The sequence below is a fragment of the Lipomyces chichibuensis genome, assembly GCF_038497645.1.
Source record: "Lipomyces chichibuensis strain CBS 12929 unplaced genomic scaffold V1513scaffold_13, whole genome shotgun sequence".
Classification (NCBI taxonomy): Eukaryota; Fungi; Ascomycota; class Lipomycetes; order Lipomycetales; family Lipomycetaceae; genus Lipomyces; species Lipomyces chichibuensis.
This window is the reverse complement of record NW_027117465.1, coordinates 134,393-154,977: the sequence shown is the minus strand read 5'-3', so window position 1 is coordinate 154,977 and position 20,585 is coordinate 134,393. Positions and strand designations below refer to the sequence as shown.

The window sequence follows — 20,585 nt, the reverse complement described above, 5'->3', positions numbered from 1 at the left end:
GGCTTTTCCCCTTCTCCCGCTGTGTTCGTTCCCCGGTAGCGCGGAAACGCGTGCCCCAGACCGGTTTGAATACGATTGTCGGCCTAACTGGAGATGTACAAGTTCCACCAACCAGCAACCTCTGCCATTATCCCCATTATATATTCGGAAATGTTTGTATTCTGGCAGCAGGTTTATATTCTCTGCTTTATTTCAATTATGGTCTGGTTTCGTGGGGCTGAGTCGAGTTTATTGTTACATAGTAAAATCAGCGAAATTAGGCAAACGAATGGCACAGCCCGGGATTCTCGACTTGTTTTCTACCTAAAAGACGAGATATTCGCTCCCTTTACTACAACCCATGTTTTGCATAGAGGTGACGGTGCCAGACCGTCATCCTTGGTTCACAATTATTCGTTACCAATGTTTTCAAGGATGTCATCTTTCACAGTCAATTCTATTGATGTCAGTAATCTGGATGTGGAACAGGTCTCAGAAGGAAATTACATCGGAAATAGGCACTTGCGACGGATTCCGGACGTTACTGACAAGCAGAGCGTACTATCTTTTGCAAGAATGGCAGCAAGTGCATACGCAGCAGATGAGACATCGGATGACTGGGTTGAAGTTGACGTACCATGGAATAGAGTATACGAGCCACAATTTTCTGTTTCGGAACCGTAGTGAATTAACTGGGAACAGTCTTTAGGAATTGGTTGGGACTTTGACGGTGTCCGAGGTCATGTGTTTGTGGAGACTACAGGGTCAGTCGTCGTCATCGCGCTGAAGGGCACAACTACGATTCTTTCGAGAGATCGAACTGATACTTACCAAAACGATAAGATAAATGTCACGGCTTTCAGTCATGTCTATTTTGCAACTGGAACTAACATGATGTAGGATAATCTGTTATTTTCGTGCTGCTGTGGTAGAGTAAGCTATAAATGGACTACCGTGTGCGACTGCTATTTAAAAAATACATATACTTGCTCCCAAACATGTCTTGCAAGAGAACTTAGATCCAAAGACAAATACTATGAGGCATCTCTGAGGGTTTTTCGTGAAGTTGCAAAATTATATCCAACGTCTAGTATTTGGGTTACAGGTCATTCTTTAGGTGCGTCACTGAGCAGTCTTATTGCTCAAACGCATGGTCTGCCGGCTCTCGTCTTCGCAGCACCAGGCGAGAAGTTGGCTGCATCGCGACTGCATCTACCGACATGGTTACATCCAGATAGCGAGAAGTACATCTGGCACTTTGGAAATACGGCTGACCCTGTATTTATGGGTACTTGTAATGGGCCACTTTCGGCTTGCGCTATCGGGGGATATGCCTTGGAAAGTCAATGTCATTCGGGATTGGAGTGTGTATATGACACGGTTACTGATAAGGGTTTCGAAATGTCTTTGATCTATCATCGGATAGCGAAGCTCATTGAAATTATTGAGGAATATGATAGGCCTGCAGAATGTTCGAAACCCCTGAGCTGTCAGGATTGCTATTTGTGGAACTTCATCCGCGATTAGTTTGTTTCTTGTACTGCTGTGTGATATTCGACCAGAGTGGTCATTTCGCCAGTATTTCCTTATATAGAAGAATTAATATGGTTAGTTTTGTGTCGTTTAGTCAACGTTGGCTTAAAACTCGCCCTAACCCAGTGCCTTGACAGTGAACGTTAGTTATTGGCATGGCTCAAAATTGGTCTACTCTTGAAGATCATTGGCAGATGTCATCACATCTACTGTTTAGATCTATCATCCGATCATTCTCATCAACTGCATCAAAAATGGGCGTTACAATTAATCCAATCGCTGCTGGTAAGATTTGATAAGGTTTTCTGCTGCACAAACCGGGCACCTAATTGTCGTTCGTACAGGCAACGGAGTGGACTTCCCTAAGGTCGGCGACACAGTCTCCATTCACTATGTCGGCACTCTTGAGAATGGAAAAAAGTTCGACAGTTCTAGAGACAGAGGTATGTCTATCGTTGCCGCATCATAGTTGTCGACGATGAATTTGTGGCTTCGTCGAAAGCGTCCACTTGTTTTTCGTTTTTGATTGACTAGAATATCTGTAGGCAAGCCATTTGATACACAGATCGGTGTTGGACGCGTCATTCGTGGATGGGATGAGGGCGTTCCGAAGCTCAGTCTTGGCGAGAAGGCTAGACTTACCATCACTGGGTACGTTCCGACAGAACTTCTCGGCCGCTTCTTTTTTGTTCTAACGAATGATAGTGACTACGCGTATGGATCGCGTGGCTTCCCTGGCCTGATTCCTCCAAATGCTACCTTGATTGTGAGTTTTGTTTTGTTCGTTGGCCGTGAAGGAACGAAATGTTCTAATATTTGCGATAGTTCGAGGTTGAGCTTCTTGGAATCAACGGGAAATCCGCGTAAAAGTTTGCTACAGTTCCTTTATGGTAGCATATGCTTGCTTGCTGTTTATTTAATTTATTTAAGAAATCTAGTTGAATTGCGATATGTACAATTTACGTGAGGAAAAATACGTGATTTCCACCGAGGATTATTCCAATTTCGTAGAAAGCAGCTGATGATATGGCTGCGGACACTCACGGAAAAAAGTCGTGATTTTTGAATTCTAGGCACAGGACCGTGTAGGTACCGTAGTGATCCAGCTCATTCGATCTCTTCCTAAATATCGTACACTTCAGTAACGTACAGATACGTATAATACAATTGAACCGCAACAAGCAAATTATTTCTTTGTCTGGCGCGAACTTCGACGGGGCCCACCACGAGAACTGATAGCAGGGGCACCTCTTGCACGTCGACCTCTTCTACCACGGGTAAAACCTGGCCGACGGGGCAATTCCTCTTCATCCTTGTCGCTTGTCTCCGATCCTTCCTCTTGTTGTTCCTCCTCACTCTCCTTGTCTTCGTCATTCTCTTCTTCTTCGTCTTCCTCTTCTCCAGCCACTGGTTCTTCGTCATGCTGTCTTGTGGGTCGCCCGCCAGCACCCCCTCGTCTCCCAGCTCTACCTCTTCCTCGCCGACTACGAGCGCTTCCGGAAGGCTTGTCCACAACATGACCACGCCGTGTTCTGGACCGAGGCACTACTTCTTCTTCCGACAACTCTTTATCCGATTCCACTTCCTCCTCTAGCTCTGAATCCATCTCAACACTATCCAGATCATCCTCGACGCTTGAACCACGTCCTCGTTTCGTACCCCGACGAACTGCCCCGCCGGCGGTGGTTGACAATTGAGCTGGGCTCGTCGCCTGACTGTCATTCGCTCTGGCATGTTCGAGCATCAAGTCGCCGTACACATCCCATGGCAAGGAAAACTCCTCTCTCATCTCCGAAGGAAGGATCGAGCTGATAGGGTCTGCTTCCCTCCCTTCTTTCAACACTGCTTCGAGCTCTGCTTTCTGATGCCTCGTTACCCTTGTTGGTGGGGACGACGGGATATCTTCTGGTGACTGCGAAGCTGATTCCTCCGTTCCATCCTCCTGTCAAAACATTAGAAGCCATACACCTATATCATATCCGCAAGTTACTGACAAGTTCATCTAATCCTTCAAGATTATACAATGTAGCTAATTTATCCCAAATACACTTCATGGTAAGATACGACCCTTGAATATTTGCATTATTGACCATTTGACATATACAAATTATCAGAAAATGCTTATTTACTCCTATTTGACAATGAAATTAGTACTACGCCTATGACATTGTTTTCCATCAGGCGTCACGATAGAACAAACTTTACAGAATTACTTACCGACTGGCTTGTACCGGCATATTGCTTTGAAAAGAGCAGTTTCCTGCTCGCTATTCCACGCATCTGGTGAGATATCTTCCTTTTTCCGCACCATATTGAAATAGGATATACGCATAAGCTACTTGGCCCCTATAATTATATCCATGGGACCTGTTTAGGTAGAATAAAGTTGGCCAGGTATAGCGAACATATTTCCACAAGATAGTGCGAGTATGGCTTAAAATCCAATGAATTAAAGCCTGCTGTACCAAACCCTCTGACTAATGTCAGCTAGACAACGATTTTATGAATAAGTTAGCGTAATATTTCTGGTACCTCTTTCAGTCAGTAACAAGACGATATCAGCATATATGACATACGACTCTAGAAAATTCATTGCATCCAGCTGTTTTCCTTTGTTATGACGAGTCACTGCGCTGTACGGCCTTACACTGCTGCATAGTTAAGCGCCGCGGGATGGTTTAAGGTTGAACTCTAAGCCGCAAATGAATTCGTCAAGGAGCGCGTTAGCGTCCATAGCTTTACGCGTTTTACGCGTCGCATTCGTGCGCTAATCTCATCCCTGGCCACCATGGATGCCATTCCATCTCGCAGCCTTCTTCCCAGAGACGCTCATCTCATCTCATCGTCCGACCCAATTTCACCTGTCGACACTAGCATTCTTTGTATCTATTTACGGGGAGAACATTTGCCTGCATTTGATATTTCTTATCAGTAGCCAGTTTCATTGAAAAATGGCTACTCAGGAGCAAGACTTCGCACTTCTCAATGACGCCGTACAAAATGATCGCGTCCGCAAATTCATGGATTTTCTCGACGATGAGAATATTGCTACAAATTATAGAGACCATATTCGTCTAATGCTAGCGCGCAATGAACGTCGACTAATCGTCAGTATTGATGAAATACGGGAATTTGATCGTGAATTTTGGAATGGGTACGTCTTACGGTGGTACTTCTGGAGAATGATGGATCGCTAAGATTTACTAGAATATTGAAGGAGCCTTCGGATTATCTGCCCGCAGTAGACCGTGGATTGAAGGAGGTCGTGATGGCCGTTCGGGACAAGTCACGCTATAGCACTAACGAGTCTGATGTCTTTTACGTCGCCTTTCGAGGCAGTTTCGGTGACCATGCGGTGAACCCACGGACAATTTCAGCACGCCATGTTGGAAAGCTGGTCAGCCTTGAAGGTATTGTCACTCGATGCTCGCTCGTTCGTCCTAAAATCGTCCGATCTGTGCATTACTGTGAGGAAACCAAGGTTTTTCACGCTCGTGAATACCGTGACCAGGCTATGGCTACCACGATGCCAATCCTTGGCTCGGTCTATCCCACGGAAGACCCCGAAGGTCGTCCTCTTATAACAGAATATGGTTATTCTACCTATCGTGACCACCAATCTATGTCCATCCAGGAAATGCCTGAGCGTGCTCCTGCCGGACAGCTACCGCGAAGCATTGACGTTATTCTTGATGACGACCTTGTTGATTCAGTCAAGCCTGGCGACAGAATTCAACTGGTCGGCATGTATAAGTCCATGGGTAGCCGGTCCGCAACGAAGGACACTGGCTCCGCACAATTCCGAACAGTTATTCTTGCAAACAATATCGTTTTGCTGTCATCTAAGGCTAACGGGGGAGTCGCTCGTGCTCGTATCTCCGACATTGACATCCGCAACATCAACCGTGTTGCAAAGAAGCGCAACGTCTTCGAGCTTCTATCGCAGTCACTTGCTCCTTCGATATATGGTCATGATTATATCAAAAAGGCCATTCTACTCATGCTACTAGGCGGTATGGAGAAGAACTTGGATAATGGCACTCACATTCGTGGTGATATCAACATATTGATGGTCGGCGATCCTTCCACTGCGAAGTCTCAGCTCCTACGCTTTGTTCTCAACACTGCACCTCTCGCTATCGCTACTACTGGTCGCGGATCGTCCGGTGTCGGTCTCACAGCCGCAGTTACATCTGACCGCGAAACTGGTGAACGAAGACTAGAGGCGGGTGCTATGGTTCTTGCCGACCGCGGTGTTGTTTGTATCGATGAATTCGATAAGATGAGCGACGTCGATCGTGTCGCGATTCACGAAGTCATGGAGCAACAGACTGTTACCATCGCCAAAGCCGGTATTCACACTTCGCTTAATGCGCGATGCTCCGTCATTGCGGCTGCGAACCCAGTGTTTGGACAGTATGACACCCACAAGGACCCGCACCGAAATATCGCTCTGCCTGATTCACTTTTGTCTCGTTTCGACTTGTTGTTTGTTGTTACAGATGAGATCAACGACTCTCGAGATCGAGCGATTTCGGAGCACGTTTTACGTATGCATCGATATATCAAGCCTGGCATGGAGGAAGGCGTCCCAGTGAGAGAGGATATCGGCCAGAGTCTACAGGTTGGCGATGGATCAAGTTCACGGCATGCACATGATGACGTTGAGGATGATGAGGATATTGAGGTCGCTGGTGGTGTCGGAGATGACGCAGACGAACACAAGGTCTACGAGAAATATGACTCATTGTTGCATGCAGGTGTTACTACGAAGACGAAAGTTAACGGTACCAAGAAGATTGAGGTCCTGAGCATTCCTTTTATTAAGAAGTATGTTCACTATGCGAAGACTCGTATCAAGCCTGTTCTCTCGAAACATGCAGCGGATTATATTGTCTCTACATATGCGGGACTCCGAAATGACGAGCTGAGTGCAAATCAGCGGAAAACTTCGCCCATTACAGCGCGCACACTCGAGACTCTCATTCGTCTTGCGACAGCTCATGCCAAGTCTCGACTTTCAATGCGTGTTGAGACAAAGGATGCCAAGGTTGCTGAGCACATATTGCGGTTCGCATTGTTCAAGGAGGTTGTCAGACCAGAGCGGAAGAAGAGACGCCGGCTGGAAGATGACCACGACAGCACTGAGAGCGAATCCGATGACGACGCCTATGACGAAGATGCAGAAGATTTGTCTTCATATTCACGCACGCCGTCGTCGGCTAGCCAATTGACTCCTCGTCAACAAGCAATGAGAGCAGTTCGTACGAAGGCAAGATCAATGAATCGCTCGAGCACGATTGATGAGTTGGATCCGGACTCACTATACGATGAAGATCCACAGTCTAGAGATAGCTTCCAGGTATTGGCTGAAGCGGTTGAGGCTATGGGAGTTGCGGATACAGGCGAGGGAAGTGGTAGCATGGCGGGACAGCAGCCAGGTACAGGTGTTTCTCCTTCGAGATTTCAGCAATTCAGCCGGATTCTCGGTCAACTGTTGAACACACCGATATTTGCGGATGACTACGTGCGGCTAGAGACGCTCATCCTGGAGGTTAATAAAAGAATGCAGCAGGAGGACTTGTTCTCAGAGCAGGAGTTAATGGCAGCTCTAAATCGTATGCAGGAAAAGAATCAGATTATGGTGTCGGGAGACATGGTGTATAAGATTTAATTTGCTGGTGTATTTATGTGACATTTGATTCAGTTATGGTATTGTGTATCTTTCTGACTATTTTTCTTCCATTTGTATCATACATTGACGATTAAGTTGTAGCTTAATAATAATTGATTTATGTGCACATGTAGGATATCGATACCCGGCTTGGTACAGCAAGGGGCGCTACAAACAAATTGATTGCAGCCGACTTAGGGTTTGTGGTTGACACCCCCCGAAGGACAACCCAAAATTCACCCGCGGAGATTAGCGGGCCTTGGATACGATAACGAGCGGTGTCTGCACCGTAACCGAAGAATATCTGCGCAAATAAAGCGCATCACCGTCTTTATTTTTATATGAATTCGACGCCATCTCAAGATTAAGTGATGAGTCGTCACCCCCTGCCCCGATGGCGTAAATGCAGGATCGCACTTTGTAATACCAGAGGTTGCGCAAGCTCCAAGGGCTTGAAAAAGGTTCAAGGTTTATTTATTCAGGGAGCTTTTTGTGGGTGAAGGCGCACTGTTGTCATATGGATCCCCGCTAATCTGCTATCTGCGTGTTGAAAGATGACAAATATTCTCGGTGACTGGTCGATCCGCGATTGCCGTAGTCAGCGGAACTGCGAACTTTGAACCTTGTCTCCTGTCTCCTGTCTCGACATGCACTCTCCAATTATTATGCCTCCGTTAAAGGGCTTGTAAACCTCTGCTCTGAATGCTTGCTTACCAAATCCGTTGCTACTCGGAGTTATCTCAGAGAATTTGGGAGTCCTGTTTGATTTCACTGATTCCAGCTGGGCTTACTTCGGGGCCGGATAGCATCCGAATACGAGAGAGCATAATCGCTCGTTGCGTTTGGCAAGAATGTTAAATTTAAAAGTGTGGTGGTGGACAGTGAAGCCGCTAGCCGTATTCAGGTTAGCTCAAAAATTAAGACCCGAACACGAGAGCTTTGTGACACAGCCTCGGAGGGCTCCGGGTGCCGGCTACGCTTACCCGGCCGGCGCATCTCACCTCGAACGATCGCTGTTCTTCCGCTCAAATAAAATTGTGCAGTTCCCGAACTGTTGCTTTCCGCCGTCACCAGAGTCCTCGCCTGCTTCTGTGCCTCATTTTCGTCGTCAACCACAATGGCTCTCGAAAACGTCACTACAGAGCCTGTCTTCTTCGACAAGGCAGTTTTATCGTCTAATCTGGGCTTCATTTACACCAACATTGTTACCGGCGTTTCTTTCTGGAAAATCCTTGTTGGTTTCCTCTTGTTCATTACAATCTACGACCAAAGTACGTGCGCCCTTAGTCTTCTGTTGCTCGAAGTCATCTTGTTTTATTTCTCGTGAACTGGTATTGTTAACATTAAGGATAGTTTCCTATGTCTCGAAGAAGGGCGGCATAGCCGGTCCCCGGTTCAAGATTTACCCCATTATTGGTCCTTTCTTGGAGTCCGTCAATCCCAAGTTCGAGAGCTACAAGGCTAAGTGGGCCAGCGGCCCTTTGAGCTGCGTCTCCGTCTTTCATAAGTATGTATTTCTCCTGTAATTAAAGCTGATGTGTGTCTCGTGTATTTGGAAATTTTATGCTGACTGTCAATTCTTGTGCAGATTTGTTGTCATCGCGTCGACACGTGATCTTGCTCGTAAGATTCTAAACTCTCCTGCCTATGTAAAGCCCTGCGTCGTCGATGTTGCTATCAAGCTTCTCAGACCTACGAACTGGGTTTTCTTGGATGGCAAGGCCCACGTTGATTACCGCAAGGGTCTTAACGGTCTCTTCACTCGCAAGGCGTTGTCGGTTTACCTACCCGGTCAGGAGGATATTTACGACAACTATTTTAAGATTTTTCTCGAGATGTCGAAGCCAGGCCATGTTCCTTTCATGCACATATTCCGCGAAATCAACTGCGCTGTCTCATGCCGTACCTTCTGTGGTCATTATATCAGCGAGGAGCAGGTCAAGATTATCGCAGATAACTACTACCGTATCACTGAGGCTCTTGAGCTGGTTAACTTTCCTATCATCCTTCCATTTACCAAAGCCTGGTACGGCAAGAAAGCTGCTGATATGACCCTTGATATCTTCGAGCAGTGCGCTGCTATGTCGCGCAAGGCCATGGAGGATGGCGGTGAGGTCACTTGCACCATGGACGCTTGGATCAAGGAAATGTTTGCGGCTCGTGACAATGTTAAGAAGGACGATGGCACGTCTGGTGTTACAATCCGTGTCTTCACTGACAAGGAGATTTCTGAGACCGTATTTACTTTCTTGTTTGCCTCCCAAGATGCTAGTTCCAGTGCAACTACCTGGCTTTTCCAGATTCTTGCTGACCGGCCAGATGTGTTCGCCAAGGTTCGTGAAGAGCAGTTGCGCGTCCGTGATTACGATGTCAACAAGAGACTCACCGTCGACATGGTTGATAAAATGACCTACACTCACATGGTTGTCAAAGAGGCGCTCAGATACAGACCCCCCGTCCTTATGGTTCCCTACTTGGTTAAGAAGGACTATCCCATTTCTCCTGACTATACAGTTCCCAAGGGATCTATGGTTATTCCTACCCTCTACCCTGCCCTCCACGATCCTGAGGTCTATCCTGAGCCCGAGACATTCAATCCTGATCGATGGGTTGGTGACAGTAGTTTGGCCAACAAGGCTTCCAAGAACTGGCTTGTCTTCGGCACTGGACCTCACGTGTGCTTGGGACAGACATATGCGGTTATGAATTTCATTTGCATGGTTGGCAAGGCTGCGCTGTTGATGGACTGGACTCATGAGGTAACTCCCAACTCGGAGGAGATTAAGGTCTTCGCTACCATATTCCCTCAGGATAACTGCAAGTTGAAGTTCACAAAACGGGAGAGTGTTGCTTAAATTTTAGATCAGAGGTCGGGGTTGTAGAGTTGGTTAATCTTGTATAATAGCAGTGGTTTCATTAAAGGTTATTGACGTTAATTGGACACTCGGGATATTTCGGAGCCATTCCTCACACACGCAAGTGAAAGTTGTTCTCAAAATAATTTTTGTATGTCGCCATTTATCGGAGTGTGGAATTCTAGAGGCGTTTGACTCCAAAATTGAATTTAGAATAATTAATTAATGTTATTTTCTATCGATGGTTTACAGATATTCTTATTCAGTAGCAAGGTGTAGAATGTAGCCTTTAGTGAACATGTTGAGGTATTGATGTACATATTTTCTCCGATCGATCTGATATAGAGACAGAAGCATTCTAGGCGAATGTCGCGACGAACTTTTGGAAATGATCACAAACATAATGTAAATGTCCGACAGTATATTTCGGCCTCGATTACTTTGTTCGGCCGACATAGCCTTCGCGATTGATAAACAGGAAGCCTGCGGTTAGACACCATTTGGCTCAGGATGTGGCTTAGGGTTGACTAACTAAACACGAAAAGTTCTCCGCGGTCCTATATTTTTCCGGTACACACAATCGCTTGTTAAAATGACGCAGTAAGTTTTCCCGCGTTGGTGTCATTAATTAACTATTGGAGTTTCTACTAGGTTGCTAATTGGTTGTCTGTAAACAGAAAAGTACTTCTTCTAGGCTCTGGTTTCGTCGCAAAGCCTACCGTCGATATTCTCGCGGCAAGACCTAACACCGAAGTCACTGTCGGTATGTATATGCAATTAGCTTGCTGTTGTGTCTCAGTGGAAGATAAATTACTCTCTTTGCGAGTGGCAGCTGTATTTCTAAGCCTAACTGTTGTTATAGCGTGTCGTACTCTTGAGAAGGCCAAGGAGCTGGCTGGTGATGCCCCAAACACCAGGGCAATTTCTCTTGATGTCACCGATGAGCCTGCTCTTGACGCTGTCGTCGCTGAGCATGATCTTGCTATTAGGTGCGTGAGACTTACGATATCATTCGCGAGATTTTGCTTACAGTGCTGTAGCTTGATTCCTTACATTTACCATGCTCTGGTGGTCAAGTCTGCTATCAAAGGCAAGAAGAATGTCTTGACGACTAGCTACGTTTCCCCTGCTATAAAGGCGTTGGAGGAAGAGTATGTTGTTTTATTATTGTCTATCAAAACTACATGCTGAGGACCGTGGCAGTGCCAAGAAGGCTGGAATCCTTGTCTTCAACGAGATTGGGTTGGACCCTGGTATTGACCATCTCTACGCTGTGAAGACCATCGAGGAGGTTCACGCTGAGGGCGGCAAGATTGTCAGCTTCCTGTCATACTGCGGTGGTCTCCCTGCCCCCGAGGCCTCGGACAACCCACTGGGATATAAATTCTCTTGGTCTTCCCGAGGAGTCCTTCTCGCTCTCCGCAACAATGCTCGCTTCTGGCAGGATGGCAAGGTATAAATTGTGATTCAGTTTCTTGGATCTGTCATTAACATATGGATTAGGTTGTAGAAATACCTGGAAAAGACCTCATGAAGTCGGCTAAGCCTTACTTCATCTATCCCGGCTATGCTTTCCTTGCTTATGGTAATCGAGATTCTACGATCTATAAGGAGCTCTACAACATTCCTGAGGCTCAGACCGTTATTCGTGGGACCCTCCGCTATCAGGGTTTCACCGACTTCGTCCTTGTCCTTGTCGACCTCGGATTCTTGGATGAAAGTCCCGTCGAATATTTGAAGGAAGCCATTCCCTGGAAGGAAGCCTTCGCCAAGCTCATTGGCGCCAAGTCTAGCAACGAGGCTGATCTTTTGGCTGCGATCGATGTGAAGGCATCGTTCCCTAGTGAAGAGGAGCGGGCTAGAATCATCAACGGTTTTCGCTGGTTGGGCCTTTTCAGCGAGACCACTATCAAACCAAGAGGCAATCCATTAGACACCATTTGCGCGACTTTGGAGGACCTTATGCAGTACGAGGAGGGTGAGCGTGATCTTGTCATGTTGCAGCACAAGTTCGGCATCGAGTGGGCTGACGGCTCAACGGAGACTCGTACCTCCACGCTGGTCGACTACGGGGACCCTAAGGGGTATTCCTCCATGGCCAAACTCGTTGGTACTCCTTGTGGCCTTGCGGCATCGCTCATCCTGGACGGATTTTACAAGCAGACTGGCGTCGTCGCCCCTCTTAGCTCCGAGATCTGCGATCCTTTGAGACAGATCTTGAAGGAGAAGTACAATATTTATATGGTTGAGAAGACTGTGAACTAGGTCTATTGCAGATTAGATTAGATATGTGGCTTGATGAACTTGATATGCTATTCGTTATGCAATCTATAATTTAAAAGTACTATGCTCGGTAGGTCACAATAATTGCAATAATTATATGTATCCATTTATGTACAACCCAAACCTTGTAAATGCAAAGCCAGCAACACCAATTACTAGACCAACGAACTAAAAGTACATGTATCACTTTCACCAAGCATAGAATTTGTTTATTTTAACTTCAATCGCTTTGGTGTCGCCGTGGCGGCCGCTGTCTGCTTTTTGCCGAAACTAAGCGCAAGCTTGATTGGTTGCGTTCCGTCGCGCTGAAGTTCCTTAGTGTACTTGGCATCCTCCGACTCTGACTTGTTTTCGTCGCTCTCGCCTTCCTTCATTTTAAGCTTTTTGAGCTCTTCGCTCTCCATTTTCGCCTTCTTGACCTGCCTTTCCAACTGTTTCTGTTCTCGCTCCACGTCGTCCTTATCGCCCCTCTCTCGCTTACGAGCGAGGTCGCGTCGTCTGATAGATTCTGGCGAATTATCAATATACGCAATCGTATAACCGCCTTCCTTGCCCGGATCAATGTCAACCTTACAAATCCCTTGATCAGCCAAATACTTCACAAATTCTGACAAAGACACCCATCGAGTCGCATTCATGTGAATATGATTTCGATCTGAAATATACTCCTGATAGAATTTATTGAAATTGATCTTCTTTTCACCGTGACTTGATTTGAGCAGTGAAACGAAATCTCGCTTGAACTGCTCGGAGTATTCTGCAATCTTCCTTTGTGGATTTTCGCCAATGATGAGCATTTGGCGGACATGACTTTCGGATTGTGTGTGGCAACGGAAACCGTTTTCATCTCGACACTGTTTTTCACACACTGTTAAATATTAGTACAATGTTTACTGTTAAGCCCAAATCGACCATTCGCGGGCAAAACGTACCTTGACAATACCAACGTAGGCGTTGAAGGCCCTTAGCCTTCATTTTATTGGCAATATATTTTGGTGTTCCAACTTCGGCTCGCCCCATTTTGATAATCTTCTGTTGTTCTGTAGATTGCGATAACGGATGATGGATGAAGGAATGGTGTTATTGTGCCACCTATGAAAGACGATAAAATGGTTCGTCGCTGACAGAGACCTCCAAACTTTAAACATTTGGCTTGGGACTTCTGGACAAAATTTATTGCTTCAAGATCGCCGTGGCCCACTGTACGGCACAGTATTACAGAGGTTATATCTGAAAGATAGCGAAATGACAGTAGATACTGAATTTGATATTCAGTCCGATGCCTTCATGGACTGGTTGCGAGCGCAGTCAGGCGTCCGGATAGCCAGCAAAATCAGTCTCCACGATCTTCGAGCGCAGCAACAAGGTCGAGGCGTGGTCGCGAGCGCGGATATCCATGAGGGCGAGCTCCTTTTCTCATTTCCGCGGTCTGTTGTGCTAAGTATAGAGAATTCCGGGATTACTGAGAAAATACCCGAGATTTTGGAGTTAGATCATTGGATAGGAATGATTGTTACGATGATGGCAGAGAATAAGCCTGATTCACGGTGGAAGCCATATTTTGACATACTGCCCAAAAAATTCACAACGCCTATGTTTTGGTCAAAATCTGACCTGGAGGAATTGAGTGGAACCACGGTGTTGGCCCAACTGGGAAAAGATGATGCGGAGGCTACCTACAGAGACGTTGTCCTGCCGATTGTTAAGAAGTACCCGGATGTTTTTGGAAAAATTGATACCTCAATCGATGCATATCATAGAATGGGATCGCTCATTCTGTCTTACAGTTTTGACATTGAACGGGAGGGTCGGTCTGACGAGAACGAATGGGACGGAAATGGGAATGATGAGGAAAAGCTTGTCGAGGAGCTTCCAACGGTCGAGGAATCGGATTCAGACTACGAATCAGCAGAAGTTGAGAATGAAGATGAAAACGACACTCTGAATGAAAATGATGAAGATCGTATTGAAGTTGAAGAAGAGGAGGACAATGACGACGATCAAAAATTTTTAAAGGCAATGGTTCCACTGGCGGATATGCTGAATGGAGACTCTGATCTGTGCAATGTATGCCTTATTATGACTCGACAGACCATCTGGCGTGCTAATTTTCAATCTAGGCTAAGTTATTCTACTCGAAAGAAAATTTAGAAATGAGAGCCACCAAGTTTATTCCGGAAGGTAGTCAAATATACAACACATACGGTGACTTGCCGAACGCTGATCTTCTCCGTCGTTATGGATATGTGCGATTTGGCAAGACGAAGAATGACGTTGTTGAAGTCGAGACTCAGCTCGTAATCGACAGCTCTCCCCATAGGTTATCCGAGACTCTTCTGAAAAAGAGGGTATGTCCACCTCCGTTCTCTGTAGCTGTACTGTAATAGGGTAACAGTTGAGTAGATAGATTTCATGATCGAAGTCGACCAAGAGGAGGATGAAGAACTCCTTGATGAGTAAGTACTCACAGCTTGAGATATTGCGACTGGGGCTAATCTGTTTACAGTTATATTCAAATCTCAATCTCTTCCTCAGCAATTCCGACTTCGGCTCTTCTTCTTACTTACATTCTCATGTTGAACCCGACAGCATTTAGAAGTCTAAGGAAGCAGGGCCACGACGCGGTTCAAAGTATCACTCGCAAGGAACTCAAATCAGAGGAACAGCGCGAGCTCTGGACTACGATTATCAAAAAGAAATTGGCCCAGTACAAGACGGACATTGTGACGGACGAAAATTTGATCCTTGAAACGCCTCCGGACCATAACCTTAACCTGCGGAACGCTATCGAAGTCCGATTATCTGAAAAGCGTATATTAGAGGCAGCTATGAAGAAAGTCAGAGAGTGGAAGATTAAGGACAAGAAGAGACGAAAGGAGTTTTCTACCAGGCCCTCGAAGCGTAGCAGAAGCTAATCAGGTTTGAACAGTATGGCAACTTGCAATTTAGAACTGCATAAATGGACAGTGGTAGAACATCAATTAATATACATTTAGTACATGATCCACGAAATAAATTAAAAAAACTACCACGAACAGCAAAACAAGGACTCCTTATGCCAACCAATAAGAGAAATGTCTTATGACAGTATGAACAATATGAATCAAAGCGGTGCGTAGAGTATTTGGGTAACTATCACGAGTCAGCGTCACATCCGTCAATTCCTAACACAGATTCACAATCATACCATATTTTCTGGCATATCGGCTGACGCTAGCTACGGCGAGAACATTGTGCTTAATAGAGGTAGTCGCCAGATGGTTTAAAACCACGTGATTCGGAATGGGCAAGACGCTACTGTCATCCTTTTCCGTAGAATTTGTATTGAGAATAACTGTTTCGAGATGAGGTGGAAGATATGGCGGTGCAGAGTAATCTTCTGATATATATCTTTCAGTTGCTTCAGGATTCGTGAAAATCTCTGGAATTTCACTAGTGTATTCCAGTGGTGGTATTGAAATTGTGTCTTCGAATTTTTCTTCCTCCAATTGGTTCTCACGCTCCAAGGACGGAAGGTCCATAGAGCTAACTTCTATATAGTTAACAAGATTTCCCATCGAATCAGTAGCGGTCGGTAGGGCATCTGAACAACGTAGCTCATTGTCGACAACAAATCGTATCCGGTGAGTACCAGGCGGTAAGTTGACTACAGTCGAGAAGTCATTTCCACTATATCAGTTAGTAAATACAATATTGAGGTGTGCCTGGAACAACACATACTTCCGGGTCAATTTAATCATTTTTCTCCATCCAGTGAATGTGCCAGTGACATAGACCTTTTTTCCACCGTGAACCCAGCTAATAAGGGTTGGAACTGTTTGATCTATTGAACCAGCAGTTAGTTGTCGTCAAGTTGCAGGAATATCGCAGCAGGAACATTTACCGCTTGGTTCGCCATATGATATATCAATCTCCTCCCCAGAAAGCATTTTCGAAACTGGTTTCCCTGTCGCGGCTGCCTCCTCTGCAGGCTTGTCGGTCGTTGATTCCACATTTTCACCTAGCTTAAGTCGCTGCAATTGAATATCGTCGACGACGCTCTCCGCGTGCTCTGCAACAGCTTCTGAATTTATCGCATCGTCCTCGAAATTTTCTCGATGCTGCGCGGTCGGTTGTGAATCGAGCGATTCGGACCTCAAAGCTTCCACTATTGATTTTATTGACTTGGTCTTCTTATCTACCTGAATGTCATGGGATTTGAAATAAGTCCCCGATTCGTTGACGTGGTTGTGCGTGATATAGACTGACGAAGTGTCCTGCGGGCTCGTCACCTCTGACCCAGTCGTGGACTGCTCCTCCGTCGAGGGTGCCTCAGGCGGCCGCTCCTGGGAAGTCGAGTTTCCCATTTTCCAGTTCTACTAGAACACGAGCAATACGAAAGTGACTGGAATAAAAATCGGTGTGAGGAGGGCGTATTGGCATTTAACTGGTCTAGATTGCGTTTCAGATCTGCAACTGATGGGGCCGTGATAGCCGGGTAACTTAGCTTGATCCGTAGCTTGCTATGACATTGCGGTAAGCTCATCTCACTAACAAACTCACTTCGCACCGTCAACCTCACCACAGTGCACAACGAACTGGCTCCACCTTGGTCACTAATCACTGATCCACTGAATAGGCCATAGGCCTCACGTTCACGTATTCGGATGTCACCCACGGTCAAGTAGCCAGTAAACACTCAGAGGATAGATACTCTCTCCGTCATATGCCTCATCATTCTCAGTTACATTCCAGAGATTATTGCTCCATATAATTGCACATGATGGTGCATAGCAGTTACCAGGGGGCCAGCATGTCTGTATTCGGCGTTCTCTGGGCAGTTTGCAGAGCTCCCGTCCTTATCCCGGTTAGAGTTCTTGTTTACTTTATTCGACTGATATTCTGGCCGGTTCCGACGATATTCCGCTTTTTCTATAGACTTCTCAAAGCTGTCTTGTTCCCCCAGCCGTTGCTAAATGCTTTCGGACCGCTATATTTTTTCTTTTTCACGTCAATCAGTATCGGCATAGTTATCGGACTTTGTTTTGGTTTGGCTTCTAAGGTACTGCAGTTTATCCTTGGAATATCACAATCACGGAGAGTAGCTGTGGCTGAAACGCGATTGTTGGAAGATGGCGGCGGAGTGAAGAGGAAGAAGGTAACCGCCACTATAAATGGACGAAAAGTAGAGAAGTTTGCGGACTCAGAGAAGGACAGGGATGTCGAGAAGACTTTGTCGTTGTTAACTACCCCACGAAGGAGAGAGGTACCGTTGACTTACGCGACACAGAATGGCGTGATTAAGCGTGAAGCTGTCGACACTAAAGAGCTTACACCAGCAGATATCGTTGCATACAATGACGACAGATTGTTCGAGACGTTCAGCAGCAATGCAACACAGCTGAGATATATATCGTCGATGCCACTTGAGTCGGAGATCTCGCTACGGCATTCTGCTCTCCTGGGACGACATCCACCGACGATTTTAGAGGAAGAGGAAGAAGACAATAATCTGGAAGCAGCGGGAATTGCAGCTGATGTCAACTCCAGAAGAGCACGTAATATTTACACAAAGCCTGAGAGTAAAAGGCTGATGGGTCTTACTGAAAGAAACCTTAATACAAACCGTCCCGTTGGTATCAAAAGCTGGAGATCTTAATATCCTGAGGTCAGGTAGTACAAAGGTTACTTGTATCATAGTTGAGTATCGTTGATTATTATTGGATACGATGGTGAATTGCGGCATATAATATGTTTTGGCGTTATTGGTGGCTCATTAAAGTAATGATATATTAATAATTTTTATGTTGGAAGTCATTCAGAGTAAACGATGAGTGGGTATCTTTCAATGAGTAATTACATGTTTTCTAATTATATAATATAATAGTAGCATGATCGTTGACTTCAATTATTTGGCAATTCATGGGTTTAGGGTATCAGTATCAAAAACTCTAAATCTGGTAATCGTGAACGAAGTTTTTACGTTTAAAGCAATAACATTGACATTTCGAACCACATCCTATTCACTCGGTTCGATTACAATGATAAGTTGACAAAATTGAATGGCTAACGGAGCCTAGTCGTATTACTACATACATTTGAACTGTATAGTTTGTAGAGGCGGTATATTGTAGAAATATTGAAAGCGGATTTCCTGTGAGAGCGCTTTGATGGACGCTAAATAATCCCTATGTCCTTGAAACCGTGGCCATCGGTTGCAGATCAGTTTAGCTGGAATACCGTAGGACAAACCATCTTCCTTCACAAACCAAGCTTTCCAACGATCCAGACACTCCGACTATTTGATTGCTTTGTTTAGATCTAGTCAATAGTAATATGGCATCCATTAGGCAGCGCCATACGTTTATTGTACACACTCAATTTCGTGACACGGCTGACACACTCAATTTGAGCAAGCACAAGCTGGCACTGAATGATGTGCCCGGAACCAGACAAGATAGACTAATTGTGACTGAGGATCATCTTAAGGAGAGGGTAATTACATTTTATTGTGCTATATTGCATTAAAGATTTTGGAGGAGTGGCAATTGATAGATGTGGCAGAGCATCCTACAAGCGGTCGACAACGTTCGAATTGAAATAGTATCACAAGAGAACTTCGCGCATATAGCACCATTTAGCAGACAATTGGCGTGGGGTACACATATTAATGTGGTCCCTACCGAAATATTCAACTGGTATGCAATGCCGTTCGTTACTACAGCGCTGCGAATGCTCACAAATGTCTAGGAACGGATTTTGCAAATGGATTCAGTCGTCAGTGAATTCGGACATCGCCTGTATCGGCCAAGAATCTTTTATTGAGGTGCCTTACGGTTATTATCTATATTCGCCGCACACAGATTCCTCGCAGCTGCTCGCATATATCGAGAATAATTACTCAGATGCTCAGCAAGATATAGTAGCCGAGGTGGAGGAAGCGAACACTGCCAATTACATAAGTTTGTCAATGAACAAAAACTCGACAGACAAGAAAACTTCTGGTCGTCTCATAGCAGAGGCGTATTGGTACTATGGGCGTTGGACGAAGACAGTTAAGGCTGGCGGTCCCGATCACAGAGTCGAAGTCGGCCTGTTAGGAAAAATTGCGGACGATCCCCAGGGTGAATTGACATATGGTGGAATTCTGGCTGTTATTGGGGAGAATGAACAGTTTGGTATGCATGCTAATTGATGCTAGGTTACAAATCTGGCTAACAATGCAAGTACAGTCCCCACGTTGTTTGATTTCGCTCCAAGACATCGGAGTGTTTACCAACCAGCAGTCTATTATCCTGATTTCCGGCAACCATACGGACTTCATCCTAAGCATTTAACCACAGTACTTGGAGATATTTCACCTCCTCGGAAAAAAATCACCGTGTTAGACGTGGGTGGGGAGAACGACGAGATAGATGTGTCAGAAGCAACAACGTCATGCGGACTCTATGGGTACTATGTCCTGCCTAACTTCATATTCGTTGATAAGTATCAGGTCTCAGACTTAGCTGATGCCAAAGCTGGTGGCATTAAGAGAGTTGTCGGTATATGGGGCGAGACAGATTTGGAAATACCAGTGTGGATGGTTGAGAAGTGGGGAAGCACGATGCTATTAGAATTAATCCCACCAGAACAGCCTCTCCGTCCGGGAATAATGCAGCAACTAGATATTGAAATTCCTATGCATTCCAGGTACGAGGTTCCAAAGTGGAATACCACAGTAGTCAAACACGACATGCCTTGGCCAACATTATTTTGGGCATGTAACGGCTCAGCGGAGTCCGAAATGACAACGAGTCCTTTCGACAGCAACGGCCTTGGTCATGAATACTTGTTCGATCCCGGCACAATGTTTTATTACCTGCACCCTAACCAGACAATCTCAAATCCAGTCAATAAGACATATTTAGTCACCAACCTCAACATCCCAGTGGTTCCATTAGAAACTTACAAATATGTCCAACCATGGACAGTCATTGTTATATTACTAGGGTGCATGTGGATTTTCTACAAAGCGTTTCTTGGATTTAGACGCGATGGTGGAATTCGGAACGCTCCAGGCGTCAAACCTGATCAGGATAAGTTGGAAAAAAAGGGACCGAAGACAGAGTAGTGAATGACAGCATTTGATGGATAGACATAATTTAGAGAATTGTGTACAGATTTTGTAGCAAATTATCTTTGTCGTATACTCTTCTCGCAAGACTCTCAGCAATCATATTTAGTAGATTGTTTTAACTAATGTCAAGAAGCCAAGTTGGATTGTCTCTCTTCCCATATAG

General features: G+C 45.4%; 11 protein-coding genes across 11 annotated transcripts; 8 read left to right on the top strand and 3 right to left on the bottom strand.

Annotated features, from left to right (window-relative positions):
• Positions 1-414: 414 nt before the first annotated feature.
• Positions 415-1,506, top strand: V1513DRAFT_378563 (Alpha/Beta hydrolase protein; the record flags this gene model as incomplete). The annotated part of the gene is made up of 3 exons (XM_066894984.1): positions 415-627; positions 682-828; positions 880-1,506. The coding sequence occupies 3 exons, from the start codon at positions 415-417 to the stop codon at positions 1,504-1,506; spliced, it is 987 nt and encodes a 328-aa protein (XP_066753875.1).
• A 167-nt stretch (positions 1,507-1,673) lies between these two features.
• Positions 1,674-2,504, top strand: V1513DRAFT_443723 (uncharacterized protein). The gene is made up of 5 exons (XM_066897861.1): positions 1,674-1,797; positions 1,857-1,955; positions 2,058-2,163; positions 2,218-2,278; positions 2,338-2,504. Exons 1-5 carry the CDS (start codon positions 1,707-1,709, stop codon positions 2,377-2,379), a joined length of 399 nt encoding a protein of 132 aa, XP_066753874.1. The 5' UTR covers positions 1,674-1,706; the 3' UTR covers positions 2,380-2,504.
• V1513DRAFT_48285 (chromatin modification-related protein EAF7-domain-containing protein) lies at positions 2,428-4,142 on the bottom strand. Its single transcript, XM_066900399.1, has 4 exons — positions 4,045-4,142; positions 3,730-3,985; positions 3,507-3,643; positions 2,428-3,454 (listed from the first exon to the last, which is right to left on the bottom strand). Exons 2-4 carry the CDS (start codon positions 3,842-3,844, stop codon positions 2,699-2,701), a joined length of 1,008 nt encoding a protein of 335 aa, XP_066753873.1. The 5' UTR covers positions 3,845-3,985; positions 4,045-4,142; the 3' UTR covers positions 2,428-2,698.
• Positions 4,143-4,302: 160 nt separating this feature from the next.
• On the top strand, positions 4,303-7,314 carry V1513DRAFT_443717 (MCM2/3/5 family-domain-containing protein). Its single transcript, XM_066897860.1, has 2 exons — positions 4,303-4,666; positions 4,720-7,314. The coding sequence occupies exons 1-2, from the start codon at positions 4,464-4,466 to the stop codon at positions 7,184-7,186; spliced, it is 2,670 nt and encodes an 889-aa protein (XP_066753872.1). The 5' UTR covers positions 4,303-4,463; the 3' UTR covers positions 7,187-7,314.
• A 989-nt stretch (positions 7,315-8,303) lies between these two features.
• Positions 8,304-10,041, top strand: V1513DRAFT_424944 (cytochrome P450; the record flags this gene model as incomplete). The annotated part of the gene is made up of 3 exons (XM_066896103.1): positions 8,304-8,457; positions 8,540-8,693; positions 8,775-10,041. 3 exons carry the CDS (start codon positions 8,304-8,306, stop codon positions 10,039-10,041), a joined length of 1,575 nt encoding a protein of 524 aa, XP_066753871.1.
• A 572-nt stretch (positions 10,042-10,613) lies between these two features.
• On the top strand, positions 10,614-12,503 carry V1513DRAFT_414026 (Saccharopine dehydrogenase). Its single transcript, XM_066895784.1, has 6 exons — positions 10,614-10,641; positions 10,719-10,804; positions 10,904-11,030; positions 11,082-11,192; positions 11,245-11,494; positions 11,545-12,503. Exons 1-6 carry the CDS (start codon positions 10,634-10,636, stop codon positions 12,304-12,306), a joined length of 1,344 nt encoding a protein of 447 aa, XP_066753870.1. The 5' UTR covers positions 10,614-10,633; the 3' UTR covers positions 12,307-12,503.
• Positions 12,420-13,469, bottom strand: V1513DRAFT_47894 (domain of Kin17 curved DNA-binding protein-domain-containing protein). Its single transcript, XM_066900288.1, has 2 exons — positions 13,257-13,469; positions 12,420-13,192 (listed from the first exon to the last, which is right to left on the bottom strand). Exons 1-2 carry the CDS (start codon positions 13,342-13,344, stop codon positions 12,534-12,536), a joined length of 747 nt encoding a protein of 248 aa, XP_066753869.1. The 5' UTR covers positions 13,345-13,469; the 3' UTR covers positions 12,420-12,533.
• On the top strand, positions 13,340-15,333 carry V1513DRAFT_414020 (uncharacterized protein). The gene is made up of 4 exons (XM_066895783.1): positions 13,340-14,391; positions 14,445-14,672; positions 14,728-14,780; positions 14,831-15,333. The coding sequence occupies exons 1-4, from the start codon at positions 13,570-13,572 to the stop codon at positions 15,237-15,239; spliced, it is 1,512 nt and encodes a 503-aa protein (XP_066753868.1). The 5' UTR covers positions 13,340-13,569; the 3' UTR covers positions 15,240-15,333.
• V1513DRAFT_443701 (5'-AMP-activated protein kinase beta subunit, interation domain-containing protein) lies at positions 15,243-16,751 on the bottom strand. Its single transcript, XM_066897859.1, has 4 exons — positions 16,208-16,751; positions 16,045-16,147; positions 15,512-15,993; positions 15,243-15,456 (listed from the first exon to the last, which is right to left on the bottom strand). Exons 1-4 carry the CDS (start codon positions 16,668-16,670, stop codon positions 15,428-15,430), a joined length of 1,077 nt encoding a protein of 358 aa, XP_066753867.1. The 5' UTR covers positions 16,671-16,751; the 3' UTR covers positions 15,243-15,427.
• On the top strand, positions 16,666-18,202 carry V1513DRAFT_443699 (uncharacterized protein). The gene has a single exon (XM_066897858.1). The coding sequence runs from the start codon at positions 17,084-17,086 to the stop codon at positions 17,960-17,962; it is 879 nt and encodes a 292-aa protein (XP_066753866.1). The 5' UTR covers positions 16,666-17,083; the 3' UTR covers positions 17,963-18,202.
• A 143-nt stretch (positions 18,203-18,345) lies between these two features.
• V1513DRAFT_443697 (PIG-X) lies at positions 18,346-20,576 on the top strand. Its single transcript, XM_066897857.1, has 4 exons — positions 18,346-18,798; positions 18,868-19,001; positions 19,054-19,481; positions 19,536-20,576. Exons 1-4 carry the CDS (start codon positions 18,640-18,642, stop codon positions 20,414-20,416), a joined length of 1,602 nt encoding a protein of 533 aa, XP_066753865.1. The 5' UTR covers positions 18,346-18,639; the 3' UTR covers positions 20,417-20,576.
• The last annotated feature ends 9 nt before the right edge of the window (positions 20,577-20,585 follow it).